General features: G+C 49.7%; 1 protein-coding gene across 1 annotated transcript; it reads right to left on the reverse strand.

Moving 5' to 3' along the window:
- LOC148774610 (uncharacterized) lies at positions 1–27,862 on the reverse strand. Its single transcript, XM_088828821.1, has 6 exons — positions 27,626–27,862; positions 18,249–18,353; positions 9,434–9,600; positions 1,887–1,927; positions 1,226–1,649; positions 1–28 (listed from the first exon to the last, which is right to left on the reverse strand). Exons 1-6 carry the CDS (start codon positions 27,860–27,862, stop codon positions 1–3), a joined length of 1,002 nt encoding a protein of 333 aa, XP_088684947.1.

Consider the following 27,862-nt stretch of genomic DNA (forward strand, 5'->3'; position numbering starts at 1 on the left):
CTATGTCCAGAACTGGGGCCTGTTCACCCTGCAGGAGAGGGACAGAAATGGTGTCTATGGGCTCTGATAGGCCTTTGGCTTCCTCTTGTGGTCCCGAAGGCTGGTTGTCACCATCTGGAGCACCTAGCTCTGAGATGATGACCACTGCCACCTGCACTGTGTTTCCCTTTGCCCGCGTGTCCATGCGAAGTGTCGGGCCATCTCTGACCTACACGAGACATGTGCATTTCCTCTCATTGGACCTGCATATGTTTCTTCTCTTTCCTTCCCGATCACTGATTTTCTCGAGGATATGGGGGCCAAAAGGATGGTGGGTCTTTCTCTGGCTTTGTGCTCTGAGGAACACTTCTCCCTTTGTTGGTGTGGGTTTATCTTTCCATTTCTCCTGCCTGGTTTATTGTTGTGAGTTTGTTTGTTCCGGCAGAAGAACTCAGCATTTCCCTTGTGCTGAGGAGTCCCAATTACCACAGCACTGCCTACCTGGATATTTTGAGCACATTTGCCAAGTGGCTTCGTTTGGCAGATGACATCTTGAAAGGACCTACACTGTCCTTTCAGATACCCAAAGGCTACTCCAAATGACATAGAAACGAGAATTCTAAAGTTTGGTCTTCCAATATGTGGGGAGTCAGAAACTCCCCTGGAGAAGGGAAAAGCTACCCACTCCAGGATTCTGCTCTAGAGAATTCCACCGACTGTAGAATTCATGGGGATGCCAAGATTCTAACAATACTGAGAGACTGCAACTTTCAACTTCAGTCAGAGGAAAATCCAGTTTCCTTTCATTTCAGTGATTGGCATTGATTGTGGCCTCAAAAGGATGGGAAGAAATGCAGAGAAAAGTAGACTCAATGTTGTCAGGAGGGGGAGAGAGAAACGGGGAGTGCTTGCCATGAATCTAGGCTTTGCTGGGAAGTGGGCGGAATAGAATGAGGGTGTCTGAATGTAGACAGTGGTGATGCTTACAGAGCATTGTGAAGGCCTCCATATTCCCAGATGGCTTCAAGGGAGGAAAATGCATTGATACACACTTATGAGCAAAATACACATAAAGCCACAAAAAACATAAAAGATGAGAAGAAAGATGCCTAGGAGGCTGATGAAAATCAGCTCAGGGAAAGGGAATTCAATCTCCCCTGGGTGGGGAGAGAGTGGACGGCGTCCAAGGGGAACACACAAGGATGGAGGCTGCAGAGCCAACTGCACCCTTGGACCAGGTATTTGCCAAAAGGGCTCTGAGTCTATGTCCAGAACTGGGGCCTGTTCACCCTGCAGGAGAGGGACAGAAATGGTGTGCGTCTGAGTCCTTGGCAGGAGCCAGGGCAGGCTGCCCCTGCCCAGGTGGTCACTCAGGCCCTGACTAGGGTTCTGCCTCCAAAGCCCAAGCAGGTGCAAGTGCACGTGGAGGTGGAGGTTTTGGAAGGTGCGGTAGGACATCAGAGCCTGGGGCTGGGGGTCCTGCAGGCACAGAGATCCAATGTGCTGAGGGTGCTGGCCAGTACCCGGCTTGCCCCGTGTCTTTGGGTGGGGATGTCTCAGGTCTCGATCTCCCCTCATTGAATCCCTGGGTCCTGCCCCTGGAGCTCCCACCTCTGTAGGGACAGGTCTTGTTCGTGGAGGCTGGATGAGTTTGACGGCCAGAGCTAGAGCTTGGGGAAAAGAAGAGTTTGCCACAGGCCAGCCTTGCCATGGGCCTAAGTGGGCATGAAAGCTTCCTAGAGATTCGCTAAGAAGGCCCAACATTGGTGTCTTCTCTGCAGTCTCCAAGATTTGGTGGTTTGAGTCCAGCCTTTGGTCCAGGCCCAGCCTCAGCTCTTGAGGACTCATCCCTGTGTGGCTCAGCACCGCCTCCCCACACTCACATGCAGCATCCCCAGCCGCCTCACCTCTGTGCTCTGCTGTGTTGGGTTCCAGGTCCTCCTGCTGCCTCCGAGGCAGGGCTTCTCAGCGCTCTGGTTTAGAGCTGGCTGTGCTGAGCTCAGTGGCAGCCTGAGACTGGGTACCCGGGTGTGTGCTGGGTGGTGTCTGAGCAGCAGGCCTTGCCCACTTCCTCTTCATCGCCAGTTCGCCTGAACCGTCCGTGGTTACGCTCACCTGGAGCCTGCACTGGGCCTCCAGGGCAGGGGGTGGTGCTCTGAAACCTCCCTCTTGGAGGTTGATGGGGTGTGCACCTCAGGGGCCACCTCAGGTGGGATGCTATGTAATGATAGTGACCACCAGCCAGCCCTGCTTCAATATTTCTGAGCTGAGCCTGGACAAGATGTCTAAAGTTTCTGCCCGTCTGCCCTTCTGCTCCCCCAAAGAACAGATACGGGTGTCTGCTCAGTACCCACCGGGTAGGACGGAGACCCCCCATGAGGGTGTGAGGTCAGCCTGGGCACACGGCTCAGCCTGGACGCTCCCCATGCCACCCAGCATGCTCTCCCCTGGGGTGTGGACACAAGCGACCCACGGGCTCCTGACCCACATGCGGCTGGTCTTGCCTGAGGCAGACACAACCCAAGAAACCCCCATCCACACACAAGGAAAGGCCTCAGGGTTCCCCATATGGGACGGGAGAGGTGGCCTGACCTGACCTGGGTCTCCCCTGTTACCTTTCGGTTCCTTCGGGCAAAGGATCAGAGGCCTCTCTGGGGGCCCTGAGCCAGGGCTGACTGCGTTCCCACACACTCTGCCTGTGAGCTTGCCTGAGGCCCTGGCCTCTGGGAAGGGGCAAACAGCAGAACATCTTGAAAGCAAGCGATCTGGCTGGGGGCTCCTCTCTGCTGGGGAGGCCTGGAAACCCGGGTTTCGGGTTCTGTTGGGTTCTGTTTCCAGGAAGTGATATCATTTCCTGCTTTCGTGGCCAAGGTCCATTCCACAAAGTTCCCCAAGGGAACCTCTGTGTTTCTGGTTGTTCCCCCATGCCCTCAGGACACGTGCAGGCAAATTGACACCCACACAGCACAACCCACAGCCTTGAGGAGACCAGGGTGCAGCCAGTGCCTTAGCTCTGAGGACACAGCTGCTTTCAGCCCAGGCTCCTTCTTCTCAGAAGTGATGTGGTCCTGGGCAAGCCATGTGCCCCGCAGGGTTTCCACAGTCTCTCCATCTGCAGAGTGGGGATCACTCTCCCATTTCCTGCCTAGGTCTGTCAACCTAAGAAAAGCTCCAGTGCCTGTTCAAACTTTGGGCCGCTCTCACATGGAGCTAGGACACTGAGACTTCCCAATGGACGGATTCCACACAGGGCTGACCTAGCACAGAATGGGGAAGAATCAGGCCTAGATGGGCTCTGGGACCTTCGAAGATGAAGTCCACTTCCTGCCTATTTCTTGACCCCAGCATTGGGAGGACCGGAAGGTAATATTCAGACATCGCCGCCTCTGATATCAACATTCCTCGTCCTACTCAAATGTCGAACTCTGCCTCGAGGAGTGGTGGAGCCTGCCCCAAAAGTGGCTCCCCGCATACTTGTTTTTGAGTCTCATCATCTTGGGTCATTTTCCCCCTTTCAGGGGGAATTGGCACTGTTACTTTTCCCAAACTCAAGTGACATTCATGCAAATACTGTGAAATCGATTCATTTACTCTCTCCATTGTTCAGTCTCTCTCCCTCGTTCCCTCTCTTTCTTGACCTTTCCAAATTCAGTCTGTCTCTTCCTCTCTGTATTTTTCCTCTGGATGCTTGCATGCCTGAGAAATGCATGTACGCATGTATATTGTTGACCTTCAGTTCAGTTCAGTTCAGTTCAGTCACTTAGTCGTGTCCGACTATTAGCAACCCCATGAACCACAGCACGCCAGGCCTCCCTGTCCATCACCAACTCACGGAGTTCACTCAAACTCATGTCCATCGAGTCGGTAATGCCATCCAGCCACCTCATTCTCTGTCGTCCCCGTCTCCTCACACCCCCCAATCGCTCCGAACATCAGAGTCTTTTCCAGTGAGTCAACTCGTCGCATGAGGTGGCCAAAGTTTTGGAGTTTCAGCTTTACCATCAGTCCTTCCAATGAACACCCAGGATTGATCTCCTCTAGAATGGACTGGTTGGATCTCCCTGCAGTCCAAGGGACTCTCAAAAGTCTTCTCCAGCACCACAGTTCAAAAGCATCAATTCTTCGGCGATCAGCTTTCTTCACAGCCCAACTCTCACATCCATACATGACCACGGGAAAAACCATAGCCTCGACTAGACGGACCTTGGTTGGCAAAGTAATGTCTCTGCTTTTTAATATGCTATCTAGGCTGGTCATAACTTTCCTTCCAAGGAGTAAGCATCTTTTAATTTCATGGCTGCAATCAGCATCCGCAGTGATTATGGAGCCCAAAAGATAAAGTCTGACACTGTTTCGACAGTTTCTCCATCTATTTCCCAAGAAGTGATGGGACCAGATGCCATGATCTTCGTTTTCTGAATGTTATGCTTCAAGAAAACCTTTTCACTCTCCTCTTTCACTTTCATCAATAGGCCTTTGAGTTCCTCTTCACTTTCTGCCATAAGGGTGGTGTCATCTACATATCTGAGGTTATTGATATTTTTCCCAGCAATCTTGATTCCAGCTTGTGCTTCTTCCAGCCCAGAGTTCCTCATGATATACTCTGCATAGAAGTTAAATAAGCAGGGTGACAATATACAACATTGACGTACTCCTTTTCCTATTTGGAACCAGTCTGTTGTTCCACGTCCAGTTCTAACTGTTGCTTCCTGACCTGCATACAGGTTTCTCCAGATGCAGGTCAGGTGGTCTGGGATTCCCATCTCTTTCAGAATGTTCCACAGTTTATTGTGATCCACACAGTCAAAGACCTTGGCATAGTCAATGAAGCAGAAATAGATGTTTTCCTGGAACTCTCTTGCTTTCGCCATAATCCAGCGGATGATGGCAATTTGATCTCTGGTGCCTTTGCCTTTTCTAAAACCTTCTTGAACATCTGGAAGTTCTTGTTTCACATATTGCTGAAGCCTAGCTTGGAGAATTTTGAGCATGACTTTACTAGTGTGTGAGCTGAGTGCAATTGTGCTGTAGTTTGAGCATTCTTTGGCATTGCCTTTCTATGTGATTGGAATGAAGACTGATCTTTTCCAGTCCTGTGGCCATTGCTGAGTTTTCCAAATTTGCTGGCATATTAAGTTCAGACTTTCACAGCATCATCTTTTAGGATTTGAAATAGCTCAATTGGAATTCCATCACCTCCACTAGCTTTGCTTGTAGTGATGCTCTCTAAGGCCCACTTGACTTCACATTCCAAGATGTCTGGCTCCAGGTGAGTGGTCACGCCATCACGATTATCTTCGTCGTGAAGATCTTTTTTGTACAGTTCTTCTGTGTATTCTTGCCACCTCTTCTTAATATCTTCTGCTTCTGTTAGGTCCATAACATTTCTGTCCTTTATCGAGCCCATCTTTGCATGAAATGTTCCCTTAATATCTCTAATTTTCGTGAAAAGATCTCTTTTTTTTTTCCTATTCTGTTGTTTTCCTCTATTTCTTTAAATTGATCACTGGGGAATTGTTGACCTAGGGTGAGGCTTTAGGGTTTCATTTCAAGTGAGGTAAATGTTTCGGGTGGGAGTTCGTGTTAGGGGAAAGGATATGTCTGGGGTTTGTTCTCGGAGACTTAGTGGCGTGAGTTCTCAGTCTCTTTTATGAAGGAACCCCTTCTCCGATATTCTGCTTGCAAATATTCTTTTGTGTTTAGATTGTTACCATTTTGATAAGTGACTGCTTAGCTTTTCTGATGCAAAGCTGTTCAGTGGATGGAAGCAAGTTGGTGTCTTTTGGTTTCCTGTTTCCTTGACTTGAAGAGACCCAATTTTCTTCCCCCTCCCACACACGTGTTGAGAAGTCCCTGACATTAAGGAGCCAATGGCCCTTGTTTCTTTCCAGGAGTTTCATCACTTCAGGTTTGTATTGACGTGTTTCCCTAAATCTGAAATGTTGTGAGAACAATAGCTAACGTGATTGTTCAGATGGGAACCATCTCCAATTCCCACGGCCTTTCGTTGCAGAGGCTCTAGTTCCCATTCGTATCGCCTCCCCTCCTTTGGCATTGAGGAATTGACCGTTGATGCTTGGGTTTATTTCTGGAATCTCAATTCCATTCCATGTATCTGGTTCTGCATGTTTGATTTCTTCCCAGGACCATGCTGTCCTGATGATCCTAGTGTGAAACTCTAATTGGCTATCAGGTAGCCTGCTACGTACTTTTCAGGGCTTTGTGGCAGATTGAGTTGACTATTTTGACTCCTTTGTTTTTCCATAGATATTCTGGAATTCTTTGGTTATAATGACCTGAGAACACCGGTTGGTATTTTGAGAGGAATAGCGTGGAAACTCTGGATTGCCCCACGGTGGGGGTTGGGAGGAGGGGGAATTGACATCATCTTACCAGGAGGAATTCCTCTGATCCGTGAGCACAGCTTATTTTCCATTGGATTGTTGGGGTTCACCTTCTTTCATCCATCTCTTGCAGTTCTCTGAGAAGAAGGGCTTCCCTCCTGGGTTAGATGGACTCCTAGTTATTGCCTTTCAGGGAATGTCACTGTCGGTGGGGTTGATAATTGCCTTCTTCTAAGCGTTTGCTGGAAGTGTTAGAAAAGCCAAGGATTTTTCTTCCCCTTCCTCACTGCCCATTTCTCTGAGCCTCCAGGTAGAACAGGCCTATTCCAAGGTCCCACGGGGCTCGGGGAATGCAGCTAGACCATATTTCTCAGGCCTCAGTCCTGGGCATCATCCGGTGTACTCTCCCTGTCCCTTCCTTCTCCTGGTGTCTCCTTAATGCCCATTTGTGTTCATGTCATTTGTGTATTAAGAGCCAAATCCTGCCTAAGCTCTGTGTGTGCAAACAGTTGTCTCCCAGCTTGGGATGTGTCATTTGCGCTTTTCAGACGGTTTTTCCCAGAGTCCAAATCTTGGATTTGACAAAGTTCACTGTATTCCCTTGTTACTCTTTGTGTAGTGCCTTTCTGTATTGTGTGTGAAGACACAGAACTCATGCTAATCTCTGCTCCATTTCCTTCTGGGTTTGTGAACCGTTTTGCATGGATCATATGTCAAGGAATCATTTGAAGTGCATTTGTTGAGAGGTGTCAAGTGTCCATGGACATGCATGTCATCCCCTCTGGTTTCCAAATGTGTTGCTCCTAAACTCTTTTGGATATCTTCTGGGAAAGATGGGTGTTTTTCAGCTTGCATTTCCACAGAAGAATGGATTCAGCAGTTCTAGCTCAGGGACGCTGTGTCCAGTGAAAAGGGAGTTGGGTGCGGCCTCCCTTTCAGCACCAATCCCAAGTTCAGGTTGACAGGGCTCTGAACTTCCATTTGTGATCCAGATTCCACAGGCATCCTTGTGTACCCTTGGCTGTGTGAGCAGCTGAAGGGAGTTTCGTCTCCGAAGGCGCCCAGCAGGCCTGCAGCTTCAGACCACCAGAGGTGAGCATCTCAGAGGACAGGAGCCACCATGCCAGAAGTGGAGTGGGATCCACCCTGAGGTTGGGCACTGATCGTCAAGTGATGTTCCTGTGGGACTATGATGGGTCCGCCACACTCTTCTCCCACATAGCGAGAGAGATGTCTATGGGATCTGCTAGGCCCTCCACTCCCTCTTGTGGTCCCGAAGGCTGGTTGTCACCATCCTGAGCACCTAGCTCTGAGATGATGGCCACCTCCACCTACAATGTATGTCCCTTTTCCCACGTGTCCATGCAAAGTGTCAGGCCGTCTCTGAGCTACACTAGCCATGTGCTTTGCCTGTCATTGGACCTGCACATGTTTCTTCTGTTTCCTTCCTGATAACTGATTTGCTCGAGCATGTGGGTGCCACAAGGATGGTTTGTCTTTCTCTGGCCTTGTGTTCTGAGGAACACTTCTCCCTTTGTTGGTGTGGGTTTATCTTTCCATTTATCCTGCATGGTTTATTGTTGTGAGTTTGTTTGTATCGGCGGAAGAACTCAGCCTTTCACTTGTGCCTGATGCGTCCCACTTACAACAGGACGACCTACCTGGAGATTCTGAGCACATTTGCTGTGATGACTTCATTTGGCAGATGATATCTTGAAAGGACCTACACAGTCCATTCAGATATCCAAAGGCTCCTTCAAATGACACAGAAACCAGAATTCTCCAGTTTGGTCTTCCAATATGTGGGGAGTCAGAACAATCCCCTGGAGAAGGGAAAAGCTACCAACTCCAGGATTCTGGCCTAGAGAATTCCATGGACTGTAGAATTCATGGGGATGCCAAGACTCTAACAATACTGAGAGACTATAACTTTCACCTTCAGTCAGACCAAAATCCAGTTTCCTCTCATTTGAGTGATTGGCATTGATTGGGGACCCCGAAACGATGGGAAGAAATGCAGAGAGAAGTAGACTCAATGTTTTCAGGTGGGGGAGAGAGGAACGGGGAGTGCTTGCCATGAATCCAGGCTTTGCTGGGAAGTGGGAGGGGGATAGAATGAGTGTTTCAGAATGTAGAGAGTGGTGATGCTTACACAGCATTGTGAAGGCCTCCATCTTCCCAAATGGCATCAAAGAAGGAAAATTTATTGGCACACACTTGTGAGCAAAGTATACAGAAAGCCATAAAAGACATAAAAGATGAGAAGAACGATGCCTAGAAGCCTGATGAAAATCACCTCAGGGGAAGGGAAGTCAATCTCCCCTGGGTGGGGAGGGAGTGGACGGCGACCACGGGGAACACACAGGGATGGAGGCTGCAGAGCCAACCGCACCCCTGGACGATGTGTTTGCTGAAAGGGCTCTGGAAGTCTGTCCAGAGCATGGGCCTGTTCTCCCTGCAGGGGTTGGACAGTCATGGTGGGCGTCTGAGTCTTTGGCAGCAGCCAGTTCAGGCTGTCCTTGTGCAGGTGGTCACTCAGCCCCTGACTTGGGTTCTGCCGCCAAAGCCCAAGCAAGTGCATGTACACGTGAAGGTGGAGGTTCTGGAAGGCATGGTGAGACATCGGGGCTTGGGGCTGGGAGTCGTGCAGGTACAGAGTTCCGATGTGCTCAAGGGACTGTCAAGTATCCGGTTCACCCCGTAGCTTTGGGAGGGTTGTATTGGGTCTCGATCTCCCCTCATTGGATCCCTGCGTCCTGCACCTGGAGCTCCCACCTCTGTAGGGACGGGTCTTGTACGTGGAGGCTGGCTGAGTTTCATGGCCAGTACTAGAGCTGGGAGAGAAGAAGAGTTTGCCAAATGCCAGCCTTGCCATGAGCCTAAGGGGACATGAAGGCTTCCTAGAGATTAGCTAAGAAAGCCCTGCTTCGGAGTCTTCTCTGCAGTCTCCACGATGGGTGGTGTGAGGCCAGCCTTTGGTCCAGGCCCAGCCCCACTCTCGGGCACTCCTCCCTGTGTGGCTAAGCACCGCCTCCCCACACTCACATGCAGCAGCCCCAGGAGCCTCAACTCTGTGCTCTGCACTGCTGGGCTCCAGGCTCTCCTGCTGCCTCCAAGGAAGGGCTTCTCGGAGCTCTGGATCAGAGCCGGGTGTGCTGAGCTCCGTGGCAGCCTGAGACTGGGCCCCGGAGTGTGTGCTTGGTGGTGTCTGTGCAGCAGGCCTTGCCTGCTTGCTCTTCTTCGCCAGTTTGGCTGAGCCCTCCGTGGCCATGCTCACCTGGAGCCTGTACTGGGCTTCCGGGGAGGGGGCTGGTGCTCTGAACCCTCCCTCAGGTTGGTGGTGGGGTGTTCCCCTCAGGGGCCAATTCGGGTGGGACGCTCTACAATGACAGTGACCATCAGCAGCAGTCCTTCGATATTTCTGAGCTGTGCCTGGCCAGGGTGGCTGCTGCCTCTGCCCATCTGCCCTTCTGCTCCCAGAAAGCGCAAAGACGAGTGTCTGCTCAGATACGCAATCGGGAGGACAGAGATACCCCCGAGGGAGTGAGGTCAGCCTGGGCAGCCAGCTCTGCCCGGATGCTTCCCATGCCACCAGCCTGCTCTCCCCTGTGGTATGGACAAAAGCGACCCACGACCTACTGACCAATATGCGGCTGGGCTTGCTTAAGGCAGACACACCCCGAGAAAACCCCATCAACACACAGGCAAAGGCCTCAGGCTTCCCCATGTGGGACGGGAGAGGTGGCCGGACCCGGCCTGGGCCTCCCTGTTACCTTTCTGTTCCTTAGGGCAAAGGGCCAGAGGCCTCTCCGGGGTCACTGAGCCAGCGTCATCCACGTTCCCACATTCTTTGCCTGTGAGTTCGCCTGAGGCCTCGGCCTCTGGGCAGGGGCAAACAACAGAACATCTTGAAAGCAAGTTATCTGGCTGGGGACTCTTCTCCACTGAGGAGGACTGGATACCAGGGTTGCCGTTTCTGTTGGGTTCTGTTGCCAGGAAGTGACATCATTTACTCGTTCATGGCCAAGGTCACTTCCACAAAGCTCCCCAAGGGATCCTCTGGGTTTCTGGCTGTTTCCCCATGCCCTTAGGCCACGTGCAGGCACAGTGACACACACAGCCCACCCCACAGCATTGGGGAGACCTGGGTGCAGCCAGGGCCTGAGCTCTGAGGACACAGCTGCTTTCAGCCCAGGCTCCTTCTCAGAAGTGAAGTGGCCCTGGGCAAGGCATGTGCCCTGCAGGTTTTCCCCACTCTCTCCATCTGCAGAGTGGGGGTCACTCTCCCATTTTCTGCCTAGGTCTTTCAGCCTACGTACAGCTCCAGTGCCTGTTCAAACATTGGGCCGCTATCATATGGAGCTTGGACACTGAGACTTCCCAATGGACGGATTCCACACAGGGCTGACCTAGCACAGAATGGGGCAGAATCAGGCCCTGGATGGGCTTTGGGACCTGGGAAAAGGCAGTCCCCTTTCTGCCTATTTCTTGACCCCTGCATTTGGAGGACCGGAAAGTCATATTCAGACATCACCCCCTCTGATATCAACCTTCCCCATCCTCCTCAATTTCCCCACTCGGCCTCGAAGGCTGGGGGAGTCTGCCCCAACAGTGGCTCCCCGCATCCTTGTCCTTGAGTCTCATCATCTTGAGTCATTTTCCCCCTTGGGGGAAAAGCACAGTCATTGTTTCCAACCACAAGAGAGATTCATGCAAATTCTATGAAATCGAATCATTTCCTCTCTCCATTGTTCAGTCTCTCTCCCTCGTTCCCTCTCTTTCTTGAGCTTTCCAAATTCAGTCTGTCTCTTTCTCTCTGTGTCTCTCCTCTGGATGCTCGCATGCATGTGAATGCATGGACGCATGTATGTTGTTGAAATTGTTTGAGGCTTTAGGGTTTCGTGTCGAGTGAGTTAAAGGTTTGTCATTGGATTTGGTGTTAACGGAAGGGATAGGTCTGGGGTTTGTTCTGGGAGACGCGTAGGAACCCCTTCTCCGATATTCTGCTTGCTAATATTCTTTTCTGTTCAGTTTGTTACCATTTTGATTTGTGAATGCTCAGCTTTTCTGATGCAAATCTATTCAAGTGGATGGAAGCCCGTGGGTGTCCTTTGGTTTACTGTTTCCTTGACTTGAAGGGACCCAATTTTCTTCCCCCCACCCCACACACATGTTGAGAAGTCCATGACATGAAGGAGCCTATGGCCCATGCTTATTTCCAGGAGTTTCATCACTTCAGGCTTTGCGTTGATGTGTTTCTCTGAATCTGACGTGTTCTGAGACCAAAAGCTAATGTGATTGTTCAGATGGAACCATCTCCAATTCCCACGGCCTTTCATTGCAGAGGCTCTTGTTCTCATTCGTATCACCTCCCCTCCTTTGGCATTGAGGAATTGACCGTAGAAGCGTGGATTATTTTTTTTTCTGGACCCTCAATTTCACTCCATGGATCTGGTTCTGCGTGTTTGATTTCTTCCCAGTACCATGCTGTCCTGATGATCCTAGTGTGATAGTCTAATTGGCTATCAAGCAGCCTTCTATGTCCATTTCAGGGCTTTGTGGCAGATTGCATTGACTCTTTCGACTCCTTTGTGTTTCCATAGACATTTTGGAATTCATTGGTTATAATGCCCTGAGAACAGCCGATGGTTTTTTTTATTTTTATTGGAGGCTAATTATTTTACAATATTATATTGGTTGGTTTTGCCATACATTGACATGAATCCGCCTCGGGTGTACATGAGGTCCCTCTCCCGAACCCCACTCCCACCTCCCTCCTTCTTTTATTTTCCCTCTGGGTCATACCAGCCCTGAACATCCTGTAACATGCCTCGACCCTGAACTGGTGATTCGTTTCACATATGATAATATACATGTTTCAATGCCATTCTCCCAAACCATCCCATCCTCACCCTCTCCCACAGAATCCCTACGACTGTTTTATACATCTGTTTCTCTTTTGCTGTCTCGTATACGGGGTTATCATTTGCATCTTTCTAAATTCCATATATATGCGTTAGTATATTGTATTGGTGTTTTTCTTTCTGGCTTACTTCACTCTGTATAATAGGCTCCAATTTCATCCACCTCATTAGAACTGATTCAAATGCATTCTTTTTAACGGCTGAGTAATACTCCATTGTGTATATGAACCAAAGCTTTATTATCCATTCGTCTGCAGATGGACATGTAGGTTGCTTCCATGTCCTGGCTATTGTAAACAGTGCTGCGATGAACATTGGAGTACATGTGTCTCTTTCAATTCTGGTTTCCTCGGTGTGTATGCCCAGGAGTGTGATTGCTGGATCATATGGCTTTCCTATTTCCAGTTTTTTGAGGAATCTCCACACTGTTCTCCATAGTGGCTGTACTAGTTTGCATTCCCAACAACAGTGTAAGAAGGTTCCCTTTTTTCCACAACCTCTCTAGCATTTATTGCATGTAGACTTTTGGATAGCAGCCATTCTGACTGGTGTGAAATGGTATCTCATTGTGGTTTTGATTTGCATTTCTCTGATTATGAGAGATGTTGAGCATTTTTTCATGTGTTTGTTAGCCATCTTTATGAATTCTTTAGAGAAATGTCTGTTTAGTTCTTTGGCCCATTTTTTGATTGGCTCATTTATTTTTCTGGAATTGAGCTGCAAGAGATGCTTGTATATTTTGGAGATTAATCCTTTATCAGTTGTTTCATTTGCTATTATTTTCCCCCATTCTGAAGGCTGTCTTTTCACCTTGCTTATAGTTTCCTTTGCTGTGCAGAAGGTTTTGATTTTAATTAGGTCCCATTTGTTTATTTTTGCTTTTATTTCCAATATTGTGGGAGGTGGGTCTTGGAGGATCCTGCTGTGATTTATATCAGGGAGTGTTTCGCCTACATTCTCCTCTAGGAGTTTTATAGTTTTTGGTTTTATGTTTATCTCTCTAGTCGATTTTGAGTTTATTAGGGTATATGGTGTTAGGAAGTATTCTAGTTTTATTCTTTTACAAGTGGCTGACCAGTTTTCCCAGAACCACTTGTTAAAGAGACTGTCTTTTCTCCATTTTATATTCTTGCCTCCTTCGTCAAAGATAAGGTATCCATAGGTGCGTGGATTTATCGCTGGGCTTTCTATTTTGTTCTATTGATCTATGTTTCTGTATTTATGCCCGTACCATACTGTCTTGATGACAGTGGCGTTGTAGTAGAGCCTGAAGTCCGGGAGGCTAATTCCCCCAGTTACATTTTTTTTCCCTCAAGATTGCTTTGGCTATTCGAGGTTTTTTGTATTTCCATACAAATTGTGAGATTATTTGTTCTAGTTCTATGAAAAATATCGTTGGTAGCTGGACAGGGATTGCATTGAATGTATAAGTTACTTTAGATATTATACTCATTTTAACAATATTTATTCTTCCAATACACGAACATGGTATATTTCTCCATCTATTAGTGTACTCTTTGATTATGTTCACTAGTGTTTTATAGTTTTCTGTGCACAAGTCTTTTGTTTCCTTAGGTAAATACATTCTCAAGTATTTAAATCTTTTCTTTGCAACAGAGAATGGAATAGTTTCCTTAATTTCTCATTCTATTTTCTCATTATTAGTGTAAAGGAATGCAAGTGATTTCTGTGTGTTGTCTTTATATCCTGCAACTTTACTGTATTCATTGATTAGCTCTAGTAGTTTTCTGGTAGATTCTTTAGGGTTTTCTGTGTAGAGGATCACGTCATCAGCGAACAGTGAAAGTTTTACTTTTTCTTTGCCAATTTGTATTCCTTTTATGTCTTTTTCTGCTCTGATTGCTGTAGCCAAAACTTCCAGAACTATGTTGAATAGTAGTGGTGCGAATGGGCACCCTTGTCTTATTCCTGACATTAGGGGAAATGCTTTCAGTTTTTTACCGTTGAGGATAACGTTTGCTGTGGGTTTGTCATATATAGCTTTTATTATATTGAGATATGTCCCTTCTATTCCCACTTTCTGGAGGGTTTTTATCATAAATGGATGCTGTATTTTGTCAAAGGCTTTCTCTGCATCTATTGACATAATCATATGATTTTTAGTTTTCAGTTTGTTAATGTGGTGTATTACGTTGATTGATTTGTGGATATTGAAGAATCCTTGCATTCCTGGGATAAGCCCACTTGGTCATGATGTATGATCTTCTGAATGTGTTGTTGGATTCTGATTGCTAGAATTTTGTTAAGGATTTTTGCATCTATGTTCATCAGTGATATTGGCCTGTAGTTTTCTTTTTTTGTGGGATCTTTACGAGGTTTTGGGATTAGGGTGATGGTGGCCTCATAGAATGAGTTTGGAAGTTTCCCTTCCTCAGCAATTTTCTGGAAGAGTTTAAGTAGAATAGGTGTTAGCTCTTCTCTAAATTTTTGGTAGAACTCAGCCGTGAAGCCATCTGGACCAGGGCTTTTGTTTGCTGGAAGATTTTTTATTATAGCCCCTAGTTCCGAGCTTGTGATGGCTCTGTTCAGATTTTCTATTTCTTCCTGGTTCAGTTTTGTAAAGTTGTACTTTTCTTGGAATTTGTCAATTTCTTCCAGGTTATTCATTTTATTGCCATATAATTGCTGATAGTATTCTCTAATAATCCTTTGTATTTGTGTAGCCGTTGGTATTTTTAGAGGAATAGCATGCGACCTCTGGACTGCCCCAAGTTGGGGGTTGGGGGGAGGGGGAAGTGACATTTTCTTACCAGGAGAAATTCTTCTGATACTGGAGCACAGTTTATTTTCCATTGGATTGGTGGGCTTCACCTTCTTTCATCCATCTCTTGCAGTTCTCTTAGAAGAGGGGCTTCCCTCCTGGGTTAGATGGACCCCTAGATATTGCCTTTCAGGAAATGTCACTGTCGATGGGGTTGATACTTGCCGTCTCCTTCTAAGCATTTGCTGTTAGTATTAGAAATGCCAACGATTTCTCTTCCCCTTCCTCACTGTCCATCTCTCTGAGCCTCCAGTTTGAACAGGCCTAGTCCAGGGTCCCACAGCTATTGGGGAGTGCAGCTAGACCGTGTTTCTCAGGCCTGCATTTTTGGGCATCATTCGGTATACTCTCTATGTCCCTTCTTTGGCCTGGTTTCCCTGCAGACCTCTCCTTCAAGCTTGTGTTCATGTCGTTTGTGTTTTCGGAGCCAAATTCTGCCTACGTTCCGTGTATGCAAACAGTTGTCTTCCCGCTTGGGATATGTTGTTTGTGTTTTTCAGACGGTCTTTCCCAGATCCCAAATCTTGGATTTGACAAAGTTCACTGTGTTCCATGGTTACTCTTTGTGTAGTGCCTTTTGGTATTGTGTGTGAAAACTCAGAGCTCATGTCTAATGTCTGCTCCATTTCCTTCTGGATTTGTGAACCATTTTGCATGGAACGTATGTCTAGGAATCATTTGAAGTGCATTGGTTGAGAGGTGTTAATTTTCCATGGACATGCATGTCACCCCCTCTGGTTTCCAATGTTTCACTCCTGAACAGTGTTGGAGACCTTCTAGGAAAGATGGGTGTTTTTCAGCTTGCATTTCCACAGTTGAATGGATTCAGCGGCTCTAGAAGCAAGGACACTTTGTCCAATGAAAGGGGGAGTCAGGTGCGGCCTCCCTTTCAGCACCGATCCCCAAGTCTGGTTGAGAGGGCTCTGATCTTCCATCATTGAGCCAGAAGCCACAGGCATCCTTGTGTGCCCTTGGACGTGTGAGCGGCTTAAGGGAGTTTCGTCTGCACAGGCACCAAGCAAGCCTGCGGCTCTTGACCACCAGAGGTGAGCATCTCAGAAGACAGGATCAACCGTGCAAGAAGTGGAATGGGATCCACTTTGAGGGTGGGCACTGATCGCCAAGAGATGTTCCAGTGGGACTTTGATGGGTCCAGCACATTCTTCTGACAGAGAGCGAGATAGATGTCTATGGGCTCTGCTGGCCCTCCATTCCCTCTTGTGGTCCCGAAGGCTGGTTGACACCAACCTGAGCACCTAGCTCTGAGATTATGAGAACTGCCACCTGCACTGTGTTTCCCTTTGCCCACGTGTCCATGCGAAGCATCAGGCCATCTCTGAGCTACACTAGCCATGTGCATTGCCTCACATTGGACTTGCACATGTTTCCTCTGTTTCTTTCCTGATCACTGATTTTCTCGAGCATGTGGGGACTACGAGGATGGTGGATCAGGCCTTGTGTTCTGTGGAACACTTCTCCCTTTGTTGGTTTGGGTTTATCATTCCATTTCTCCTGCCTGGTTTATTGTTGTGAGTTTGTTTGTGCCAGCAGAAGAACTCAGCATTTCCCTTGTGCCTGAGGTGTCCCACTTACAGCAGCATTGCCTACCTGCATATTCTAAGCACGTTTACCGAGAGGGCTTGGTTTGGCAGATAACATCTTGAAAAGACCTACATGGTCCTTTCAGATACCCAAAGGCTACGTCAAATGACATAGGGACCAGAATTCTCCAGTTTGGTCTTCCAATATGTGGGGAGTCAGAACAATCCACTGAGAAGGGAAAAGCTACCGACTCCAGGATTCTGACCTAGAGAATTGCATGGATTGTAGAATTCATGGGGATGCCAAGACTCTAACAATGACGAGAGACTATAACTTTCGCCTTCAGTCAGAGCAAAATCCAGTTTCCTTTTATTTCAGTGATTGGCATTGATTGGGGACCTCGAAAGGATGGGACGAAATGCAGAGAGAAGTAGGCTCAATGTTTTCAGGCGGGGAGAGAAGAAAGGGGAGTGCTTGCCATGAATCCAGGCTTTGCTGGGAAGTGGGGGGGATAGAATGAGGGTGTCCAAATGTAGACAGTGGTGATGTTTACACAGCATTGTGAAGGCCTCCATATTCCCAAATGGCATCAAGGAAGGAAAATTTATTGACACACAGTTGCGAGCAAAATATACAGAAAGCCATAAAAGACATAAAAGATGAAAAGAAAGATGCCTAGGAGCCCAATGAAAATCAGCTCAGGGGAATGGAAGTCAATCTCCCCTGGGTGGGTAGCAAGTGGACGGCTGCCACGGACAACTCGCAGGGATGGAGGCTGCAGAGTCAACCGCGTCCCTGGACAAGGTTTTGATGAAAGGGCTCTGGGTCTCTGTCCAGAGCATGGGCCTGTTCTCCCTGCAGGAGTGGGACAGGCATGTTGGGCGTCTGAGTCCTTGGCAGGAAACACGGCAGGCTGCCCCTCTGCAGGTGGTCACTCAGGCCCTGACTCCGGTTCCGCCGCCAAAGCCCAAACAGGTGTAAGTTCACGTGGAGGTGGAGGTTCTGGAAAACGGGGTGGGACATCGGAGCCTGGGGCTCTGGTTCGTGCAGGCACAGAGTTCTCATGTGCTGATGGTGCTAGCCAGTACCCGGCTCGCCCCATTTCTTTGGGAGGGGACGTCTCAGGTCTCAGTCTCCCCTCAGTGGATCCCTGGGTGCTGCACCTGGAGCTCCAACCTCTGTAGGGACTCGTTTTGGACGTGGAGGCTGGCTGAGTTTGACGGACAGAGCTAGAGCTGGTGGAGAAGAAGAGTTTGGAACAGGACAGCCTTGCCATGTGCCTAAGTGGGTACGAAAGCTTCCTAGAGATTCTATAAGAAGGCCTAGCATCGGAGTCTTCTCTGCAGTCTCCAGAATGAGTGGTGTGAGGCCAGCCATTTGTCCCGGACCAGCCCCAGCTCTGGGGGTCACCTCCCTGTGTGACTCAGCACTACCTCCCCACACTCACATGCAGCAGCCACAAACGCCTCATTTATTTGCTCTGCCCTACTGGGTTCCAGGTCCTACTGCTACCTCCAAGCAGGGCTTCTTAGAGCTCTGGGTCAGGGCAGGCTTTGCTGAGTTCCATCGCAGCCTGAGACTGGGCCCAGTGGTGCGTGCTGGTGGTGTCTGTGTAGCAGACCTGGCCTGCCCCGTCTTCATTGCCAGTTGGGCTGAGCCCTCCGTGGCCACGCTCACCTGGAGCCTGGACTGGGCCTCCCGGGCAGGGGGCTGGTGCTCTGAGCCCTCCCTCTGGGAGGTGGATGGGGTGTGCCCCTCAGGGGCCACCTCGGGTGGGATGCTCTGCAGTGATAGAGACCATCAGCCAGCCCTGCTTTGATATTTGTGAGCTGAGACTGGCCAGTATTGCTGCTGCTTCTGCCCGTCTGCCATTCTGCACCCAGAAGGAGCAGCGACAAAGGTATGCTGAGATACCCACCCAGGAGGACGGAGACACACCCGAGGGCGTGAGGTCAGCCTGGTCCACCAGCTCTGACTGGACGCTCCCCATGACAGGCAGCCTGCTCTCCGCTGGGGTGTGGACACAAGCAGTCAAAGGGCTCCAAACCCACATGCAGCTGGGCTTGCTTGAGTCAGACACACGCCGAGAAAACCCCTTCCACACACAGGGAAAGGCCTCAGGCTTCCCCAGGTGGGATGGGAGAGGTGGCAGGACCCTGTATGCATACACTGAGCTTAGGCAGGTTCTGGCTGTTAATACACAAATGACATGAACACAAAGGAGCCTGAAGGAGAGGTCTGAAGGGACACCAGGCGAAGAAAGGGACGCGGAGAGTACACAAAATGATGCCCAGAACTGAGGGTCTGATCCACAGGGTCTAGGTGCACTCCCCGTGGCCCGTAGGACCCTGGACTAGACGTGTTCTACCTGGAAGCTCAGAGAGATGGACAGTGAGGAAGGGGAAGAGAAATACTTGCATTTCTAACACTCACAGCAAACGCTTAGAAGACGGCAATTATCAACCCCACCGACAGTTACATTCCCTGAAAGGCAATAGCTAGGAGTCCATCTAAACCAGGAGGGGAGCCCATCTTCTCTGAGAACTGCAAGAGATGGATAAAAGAAGGTGAATCCCACAAATCCAATGGAAAATAGCTGTGCTCAAGGATCAGAATTCCTCCTGGTAAGATGATATCAATTTCCCCTCCCCCGGACGCCCACCGTGGGGCAATCCAGAGGATCCACTCTATTTCTCTCAAAATACCAACGGCTTTTCTCAGGGCATTATAACCAAAGAATCCAAAATATCTATGGAAACACAAAGGAGTCAAAAGAGTCAATGCAATCTGCCGTAAAGCTCTGAAATGGACATAGCAGGCTGACTGATAGCCAATTAGACTCTCAGACTAGGATCATCAGGACAGCATAGTACTGGGAAGAAATCAAACACGCAGAACCAGATCCATGGAATGGATTTGAGGTTCCAGACGTAAACCCAAGCTTCTACGGTCAATTCCTCGACGCCAAAGGAGGGGAGGTGATACGAATGGGAAAAAGAACCTCTGCAAGGAAAAGCCGTGGGAATTGGAGATGGTTCCATCTGAACAATCATATTGGCTTTTGGTCTCACAACACGTCAGATTCAGTGAAACACATCAATGCAAAGCCTGAAGTGATGAAACTCTTGGAAATAAGCATGGGCCATAGGCGCCTTAATGTCAGGGACTTCTCAACATGTGTGTGGGGGTGGAAGAAAATTGGGTCTCTTCAAGTCAAGGAAACAGTAAACCAAAGGACACACACCAGCTTCCATCCACTTGAACAGCTTTGCAACAGAAAAGCTAAGAATTTGCTAATCAAAATGGTAACAAACTGAACAAAAAAGACTATTAGCAAGCAGAATATCGGAGAAGGGGTTCCTACGTAAAAGATACTGAGAACTCACACCACTAAGTCTCCCAGAACAAACCCCAGATCTAGCCCTTCCCCTAACACCAATTCCAACCCCAAACCTTTAACCCACTCTACACGAAACACTAAAGCCTCACCCGAGGTCAACAGTTTACATGCTTACATACATTCACATGCATTCAAGCATCCACAGGAGAAACACAGAAAGGAAGACAGACTGAATTTGGAAAGGTCAAGAAAGAAACGGAACGCAGAAGAGAGACTGAACCAGGGAGAGAGGAAATGAGTCGATTTCACAGAATTTGCATGAATCTCTCTTGAGGTTGGAAACATTGACAGTGCGTATTCCCCCTGCAAGTGGTAAAATGACACAAGATGATGAGATTCAAAGACAAGGATGCGGGGAGCCACTGTTTGGGCAGACTCCCCCACTCCACGAGGCTGAGTGGGACACTTGAGTAGGACAAGGAAGGTTGATATCAGAGGGGGCGATGTCTGAATATGACCTTCCGGTCCTCCCAATGCGGGGGTCAAGAAATAGGCATGAAGCGGACTGCCTTTTCCCAGGTCCCAGAGCCCATCCAGGCCTGATTCTGCCCCATTCTATGCTAGGTCAGCCCTGTGTGAAATCTGTCCTTTGGGAAGTCTCATTGTCCAAGCTCCATGTGATAGAGGCCCAAAGTATGAACAGGAACTGGAGTTGTTCGTAGCCTGACAAACCTAGGCAGCAGATGGGAGAGTGTTCCCCACTCTGAAGATCAAGAGACTGGGTTACCCTGCGGAGCACATGCCTTGTCCAGGGCCACATCATTTCTGAGAAGAAGGATCCTGGGCTGAAAACATCTGTGTTCTCAGAGCTCAGGCCCTGGCTGCACCCAGGTCTCCCCAGTGCTGTGGGGTGGGCTGTGTGGTTTCACTGTGCCTGAATGTGGTCTAAGGGCGTGGGGGAACAGCCAGAAACCCAGAGGTTCCCTTAGGGAGCTTTGTGGAAGGGACCTCGGCCACGAACCAGGAAATGATGTCACTTCCTGGCAACAGAACCCAACAGAACCCACAAACCTGGTATGCAGTCCTCCCCAGCGGAAAGGAGCCCCCAGCCAGATCATTTGCTGTCAAGATGTTCTGCTGCTTGCGCTTGCCCAGATGCTGCGGGGACCTCAGGCGAGCTCAAAGGCAGACTGTGTCGGCACACGGTTGACACTGGCTCAGCACAACCCCCCCCCCACCCGAGAGTCCTCTGGCCCTTTGCCCGAAGGAAGAGAAAGGTAACAGTGGAGCCCCAGGCCAGGTCCGGCCACCTCTCCTGTCCCACCCGGGGAAGCCTGAGGCCTTTCGCTGTGTGTGGATGGGGGTTTTTCGGGGTGTGTCTGCCTCAAGCAAGACAACCGAATGTGGGTCAGGAGACCATGCGTCGCTTGTGTCCACACCCCAGGGGAGAGAAGGCTGGGTGGCATGGGGAGTGTCCAGGCAGAGCCGCGTGCCCAGGCTGACCTCACACCCTCAGGGGTGTCACTGTCCTCCTGGGTGGGTAGCTGAGCAGAACTTTGTCTTTGCTTTTTCTGTGAGCAGAAGGGCAGACAGGCAGAGGCAGCAGCCATCCTGCCCAGGATCAGCCCAGAAATATGGAAGCAGTGCTGGCTGATGGTCACTATCATTGCAGAGCGTCCCACCCGAGTTGGCCCCTGAGGGGCACACCCCATCCACTTCCCAGAAGGAGGGCTCAGAGCACTAGCCCCCTTCCCGGGAGGCCCAGTGCAGGCTCCAAGTGAGCGTGGCCAAGGAGGGCTCAACCCAACTGAAGATGAAGACGGAGCGGGCAAGGCTTGCTACCCAGACACCACCCAGCATGCACCCCGGGGCCCAGTCTCAGGCTGCCACAGAGCTCCGCAGAGTCGGCCCTGACCCAGAGCTCTGAGAAGCCCTGCACCTGAGGTAGCAGGAGGACCTGAAACCCAGAACGGCATAGCACAGACGTGAGGCTGCTGGGACTGCTGAACATGAGTGTAGGGATTCAGTGCTGAGCCACACAGGTAGGAGTCCCACAGAGCTGGGGCTGGGCCTGGAATGAAGGCTAGCCTCACACCACCCATCTTGGAGACTGCAGAGAAGACTCCGATGCTGGGCCTTCTTAGCGAATCTCTAGGAAACTTTCGTGCCCACTTAGGCACATGGCAAGGCTGGCCTGTAGCAAACTTTTCTTCTCCCCCAGCTCTAGCTCCGGCCGTCAAACTCAGCGAGCCTCCACCTCCAACACCTGTCCCTACGGAGGTGGGAGCTCCAGGTGCAGGACCCAGGGATCCACTGAGGGGGGTTCGAGACCTGAGACGTACACTCCCAAAGACATGTGGCCAACCGGGTATTGGCAGGCACACTCAGCACATCGGATCTCTGTGCCTGCACGACCCACAGCCCCAGGACCCGATGTCCCACCCCGTTTCCAGATCCTTCACCTCAACGTGCACTTACACCTGCTCGGGCGTTGGTGGCAGAACCTGAGTCAGGGTCTGAGTGACCACCTGCACAAGGGCAGCCTGCCCTGGCTCCTGCCAAGGACTCAGACACCCACCATGATGGTCCCACCCCTGCAGGGAGAAAAGGCCCCTGCTCTGGACAGAGACCCAGAGCCCGTTCAGGAAACACCTCGTCCAGGGGCACGTTTGGCTCTGCAGGCTCCATCCCTGTGTGTTTCCTGTGGATGCCGTCCACTCCCTCCCCACCCAGGGGAGACTGACTTCCTTTCCCCTGAGCTGATTTTCATCAGGCTCCTAGGCATCTTTCTTCTCATCTTTTATGTCTTTTATGGCTTCCTGCATATTTTGCTCACAAGTGTGTGTCAATAAATTTTCCTTCCTTGATGCCATTTGGGAATATATAGGCCTTCACAATGCTGTGTAAGCATCACCACTGTCTACATTCGGACACCCTCACTCTATCCCCCCACCCACTTCCCAGCAAAGCCTGGATTCATGGCAAGCACTGCCCGTTCCTCTCTCCCCCGCCTGACAACATTGAGTCTACTTCTTTCTGCATTTCTTCCCATCCTTTCGTGGTCCGCAATCAATGCAATCACTGAAATGAAAGGAAACTGGATTTTCCTGTGACTGAAAGTGAACGTTATATTCTCTCAGTATTGTTAGAGTCTTGACATGCCCATGAATTCTACAGTGCATGGAATTCTCTAGGCCAGAATCCTGGAGTGGGTAGCTTTTCCCTTCTCCGGGGGACAGTTCTGAGTCCCCACATATTGGAAGACCAAACTGGAGAATTCTGGTTTCTATGTCATTTGAAGGAGCCTTTGGGTATATGAAAGGACAGTGTAGGTCCTTTCAAGATGTCATCTGCCCATCGGAGCCCTCTCGGTAACTGCTCAGAATCTCCAGGTAGGCAGTGCTTTTGTAAATGGGACACCTCAGACACAAGGAAATGCTGAGTTCTTCTCCCGGCTCAAACAAACTCACAACAATAAACCAGGCAGGAGAAATGGAAAGATAAATCCACACCAACAAAGGGAAAACTCTTCCTCAGAACACAAGGCTAGAAAAAGACCCACCATCCTTGTGGTCCCCACATGCTCGAGAAATGTATGATATGGAAGGAAGCAGAAGAAACATATGCAGTTCCAATGAGAGGCAATGGACATGGCTAGTGTAGCTCAGAGACAGCCTGACGCTTTGCGTGGACATGCGGTCAAAAGGAAACACAGGGCAGGTGGCAGTGGTCATCATCTAGAGCTAGGTGCTCATCATGGTGACAACCAGCCTTTGGGACCACAAGAGGGAGTGGAGCCCATAGACATCTTTCTCGCTATCTGGGAGAAGAGTGTGCCGGACCCATCAAAGTCCCATAGGAGCATCTAATGACGATCAGTGCCCACCCTCAGGGTGGATCCCACTCCACTTCTGGCACAGTGGCTCCTGTCTTCTGAGATGCTTACCTCTGGCAGTCCGAAGCCACAGGCCTACTGGGCGCCTGCTGAGACGAAACTCCCTTCAGCTGCTCACACAGCCAAGGGCACAGAAGGATGCCAGTGGCCTGTGGCTCACAGATGGAAGATCTGCCCCCTGACAATCCGACCTGGGTATTTGTGCTGAAAGGGAGGCCACACCCGACTCCCTTCATTGGAGTCAGCACCCCTTCTGCTAGAGCTGCTGAATCCATTCAACTGTGAAAACGCAAGCTGAAAAACCCCCATCTCTCCGAGAAGTTCTCCTAAAAAGTTTAGGAGCAAAGCATTTGGAACCCAGAGGGGATGACATGCATGTCCATGGAAACTTGACACCTCTCAACAAATGCACTTCAAATGATTCCTAGACATACGTTCCATGGAAAATGGTTCACAAAACCAGAAGGAAATGAAGCAGACATTAGACATGAGCTCTGTGTCTACACACACACAATACAGAAAGACACTACACAAAGAGTAACCAGGGAACACAGTGAACTTGTCTAACCAAGAATTGGACTCTGGGAAAAATGGTCTGTAAAACGCAAACGACACATCCCAAGCTGGGAGACAACTGTTTGCATACACAGAGCTTAGGAAGATTTAGCTTCTAATACAAAAGTGAGAAGAACACAAAGGAGCCTGAGGGAGAGGTCTGAAGGGACACCAGGTAAAGGAAGGGACCTGGGGAATACACCAAATGATGCCCAGCACTGAGCACCTGCGAAACATTATCTAGCTGCACTCCCCGAGCCCCTGGGGACCCTGGACTAGGCCTGTTCTACCTGGAGGCTCAGAGAAATGGACAGTGAGGAAGGGGAAGAGAAATCCTTGGCATTTCTAACATTCACAGCAAACGCTTAGAAGGAGAAGGCAAGGATCAACCCCACCGACAGTGACATTTCCTGAAATGCAATAGCTTGGAGTCCATCTAACCCAGGAGGGAAGCCCCTCTTCTCAGAGAACTGCAAGAGATGGATGAAAGAAGGTGAAGCCCACCAATCCAATGGAAAATAAGCTGTGCTCCCGGATCAGAAGAATTCCTCCTGGTAAGATGATGTCACTTCCCCCTCCCCTCAACCCCCACCGTGGGGCAATCCAGAGGTTGAATGCTATTTCTCTCAAAATACCAAAGGCTGTTCTCAGGGCATTAGAACCAAAGAATTCCAAAATGTCTATGGAAACAGAAAGGAGTCAAAATAGTCAATGCAATCTGCCACAAAGCCCTGAAATGTACATAGCAGGCTGCCTGATAGCCAATTAGACTATCACACTAGGATCATCAGGACAGCATGGTACAAACATGCAGAACCAGATCCATGGAATGGAATTGAGGGTCCAGAAATAACCCCAAGCTTCTATAGTCACTTCATTGACGCCAAAGGAGGGGAGGCGATATGAATGGGAACAAGAGCCTCTGCAACGAAAAGCTGTGGGTATTGGAGATGGTTGCATCTGAATAATCACATTGGCTTTTGGTCTCATAACACCTCAGATTCAGTGAAACACATCAACCCAAAGCATGAAGTGATGAAACTCCTGGAAATTAGCACGGGCCATAAGTTCCTTAATGTCAGGGACTTCACGACATGTGTGTGGTGGCGGAAGCAAAATTGCGTCTCTTCAAGTCAAGGAAACAGGAAACCAAAAAACATCTACTAGCTTCCATCCACTTGAACAGCTTTGAAACAGAAAAGCTTAGCATTCACCAATCAAAACGGTAACAAACTGAACACAAAGGAATATTTGCAAGCAGAATATAGAAGAAGGGTTTCCTAAGTAAAAAAGACAAGAACTCACACGACTAAGTCTCACAGAACAAACCCCAGACCTATCCCTTCCCCTAACCTCAACTCCATCCCCAAACCTTTACCTCACTGGAAAGGAAACCTTGAAGCCTCACTCTAGGTCAACAAAATACATGCTTACATTCATTCACAGGCACGCGAGCATCCACAGCAGAGACACAGAAAAGAAGAGACAGACTGAATTTGGAAAGTTCAAGAAAGACAGAAGGAGGGAGAGAGACTGAACAATGGAGAGAGGAAATGAGTCGATTCCACAAAATGTGCATGAATCTCTCTTGAGTTTTGAAACAATGACAATGCCTATTCCCCCTGCAAAGGGGAAAATGACCCAAGTTGATGAGGCTCAAAGACAAGGATGTGGGGAGCCACTTTTGGGGCAGCCTCCCCCACCCCTCGAAGATGAGTGGGACACTTAAGCAGGAGGATGAAAGTTGATATCAGAGGGAGCGATGGCTGAATGTGACCTTCCGGTCCTCCCAATGAGGGGGTCAAGAAATAGGCAGGAAGGGGACTGCCTTTTCCCAGGTCCCAGGGCCTGATTCTGCCCCATTCTGTGCTAGGTCAGCCCTTGTTTGTGCCGGCGGAAGAACTCAGACTTTCCCTTATGCCTGCAGTTTCCCACTGAAACAGCATTGCCTACCTGGAGATTCTGAGCACATTTGCCGAGAGGGCTTCGTTTGGAAGATGGCTTCTTGAAAGGACCTACACGGTCCTTTCAGATACCCAAAGGCTACTTCAAATGAAATAGAAACCAGAATAATCCAGTTTGGTCTTACAACATATGGGGAGTCAGAACAATTGCCTGGAGAAGGGAAAAGCTACCCACTCCAGGATTCTGGCCTAGAGAATTCCATGGACTGTAGAATTCATGGGAATGCCAAGACTCGAACGATACTGAGAGACTATAACTTTCACCTTCAGTCAGACCAAAATAAAGTTTCCTATCTTTTCAGTGATTGGCATTGATTGGGGACCCCGAAAGAATGGGAAGAAACGCAGAAAGAAATAGACTCAGTGTTGTCAGGCGGGGGAGAGAGGAACGGGCAGTGCTTGCTATGAATCCAGGCTTTGCTGTGAAGTTGGGGAGGGGGGAGAATGAGGGTGTCCCAACATAGACAGTGGTGATCCTTACACAGCATTGAAGGCCTCCATATTCCCAATGGCATCAAGGAAGGAAAATTTATTGACACACACTTGTGAGCAAAATATATACAAAGCCATAAAAGACATAAAAGATGAGAAGAAAGATTCCTAGAAGCCTGATGAAAATGAGCTCAGGGGAAGGGAAGTCAATCTCCCCTGGGTGGGGAGGGAGTGGATGGCGTCCATGGGGAACACACAGGGATGGTGGCTGCAGAGCCAACTGCACCCCTGGATAAGGTCTTTGCCAAACGGGCTCTGGGCCTCTGTCCAGAGCAGGGGCCTTTTCTCCCTGCAGGGGTTGGACAGTCATGGTGGGCATCTGAGTTCTTGGCAGGAGCCAAGACAGACTCCCTCTGTGCAGGTGGTCAATCAGGCCCTGACTTTAGTCCTGCCGCCAAAGCCCGAGCAGGTGCAAGTGCCGGTGGAGGTAGAGGCTGTGGGCTTCGATATTTCTGAGCTGAGCCTGGCCAGCATGTCTAATGTTTCTGCCTGTCTGCCCTTCTGCTCCCAGAAAGAACAGAGATGAATGCCTGCTCAGATACCAACCAGGGAGGATGGAGACCCCCCGCCAAGGGCTTGAGTTCAGCCTGGGCACACGGCTCTGCCTGGACGCTCACCATGCCACCAAGCGTGCTCTCCCCTGGAGTGTGGATACAAGGTGTCCACGGGCTCCTGACCCACCTGTGGCTGGGCTTGCTTGAGGCAGACACAGCCTGAGAAACCCCCATCCCCACACAGCGAAAGGCCTCAGGCTCCCACGGGTGGGACGGGAGAGGTGGGCGGACCCGGCCTGGGGCTCCCCTGTTACCTTTCTGTTCCTTCGGGCAAAGGGCCAGAGGACACTCGGAGGGGCCCTGGGCCAGTGTCGACGGCCTTCCCGCACTCTCTGCCTGTGAGCTCGCCTGAGGACCCGGCCTCTGGGCAGGGGCAAACAGCAGAATATTTTAACAGCAAGCGATCTGGCTGGGGGCTCCTCTCTGCTGGGGAGGCCTAGATACACGGGTTGTGGGTTCTGTTGGGTTCTGTTGCCAGGAAATGACATCAT

Source organism: Moschus berezovskii, chromosome 20, assembly GCF_049115385.1.
Source record: "Moschus berezovskii isolate FMDL1 chromosome 20, NW_MosBer_1.0, whole genome shotgun sequence".
Classification (NCBI taxonomy): Eukaryota; Metazoa; Chordata; class Mammalia; order Artiodactyla; family Moschidae; genus Moschus; species Moschus berezovskii.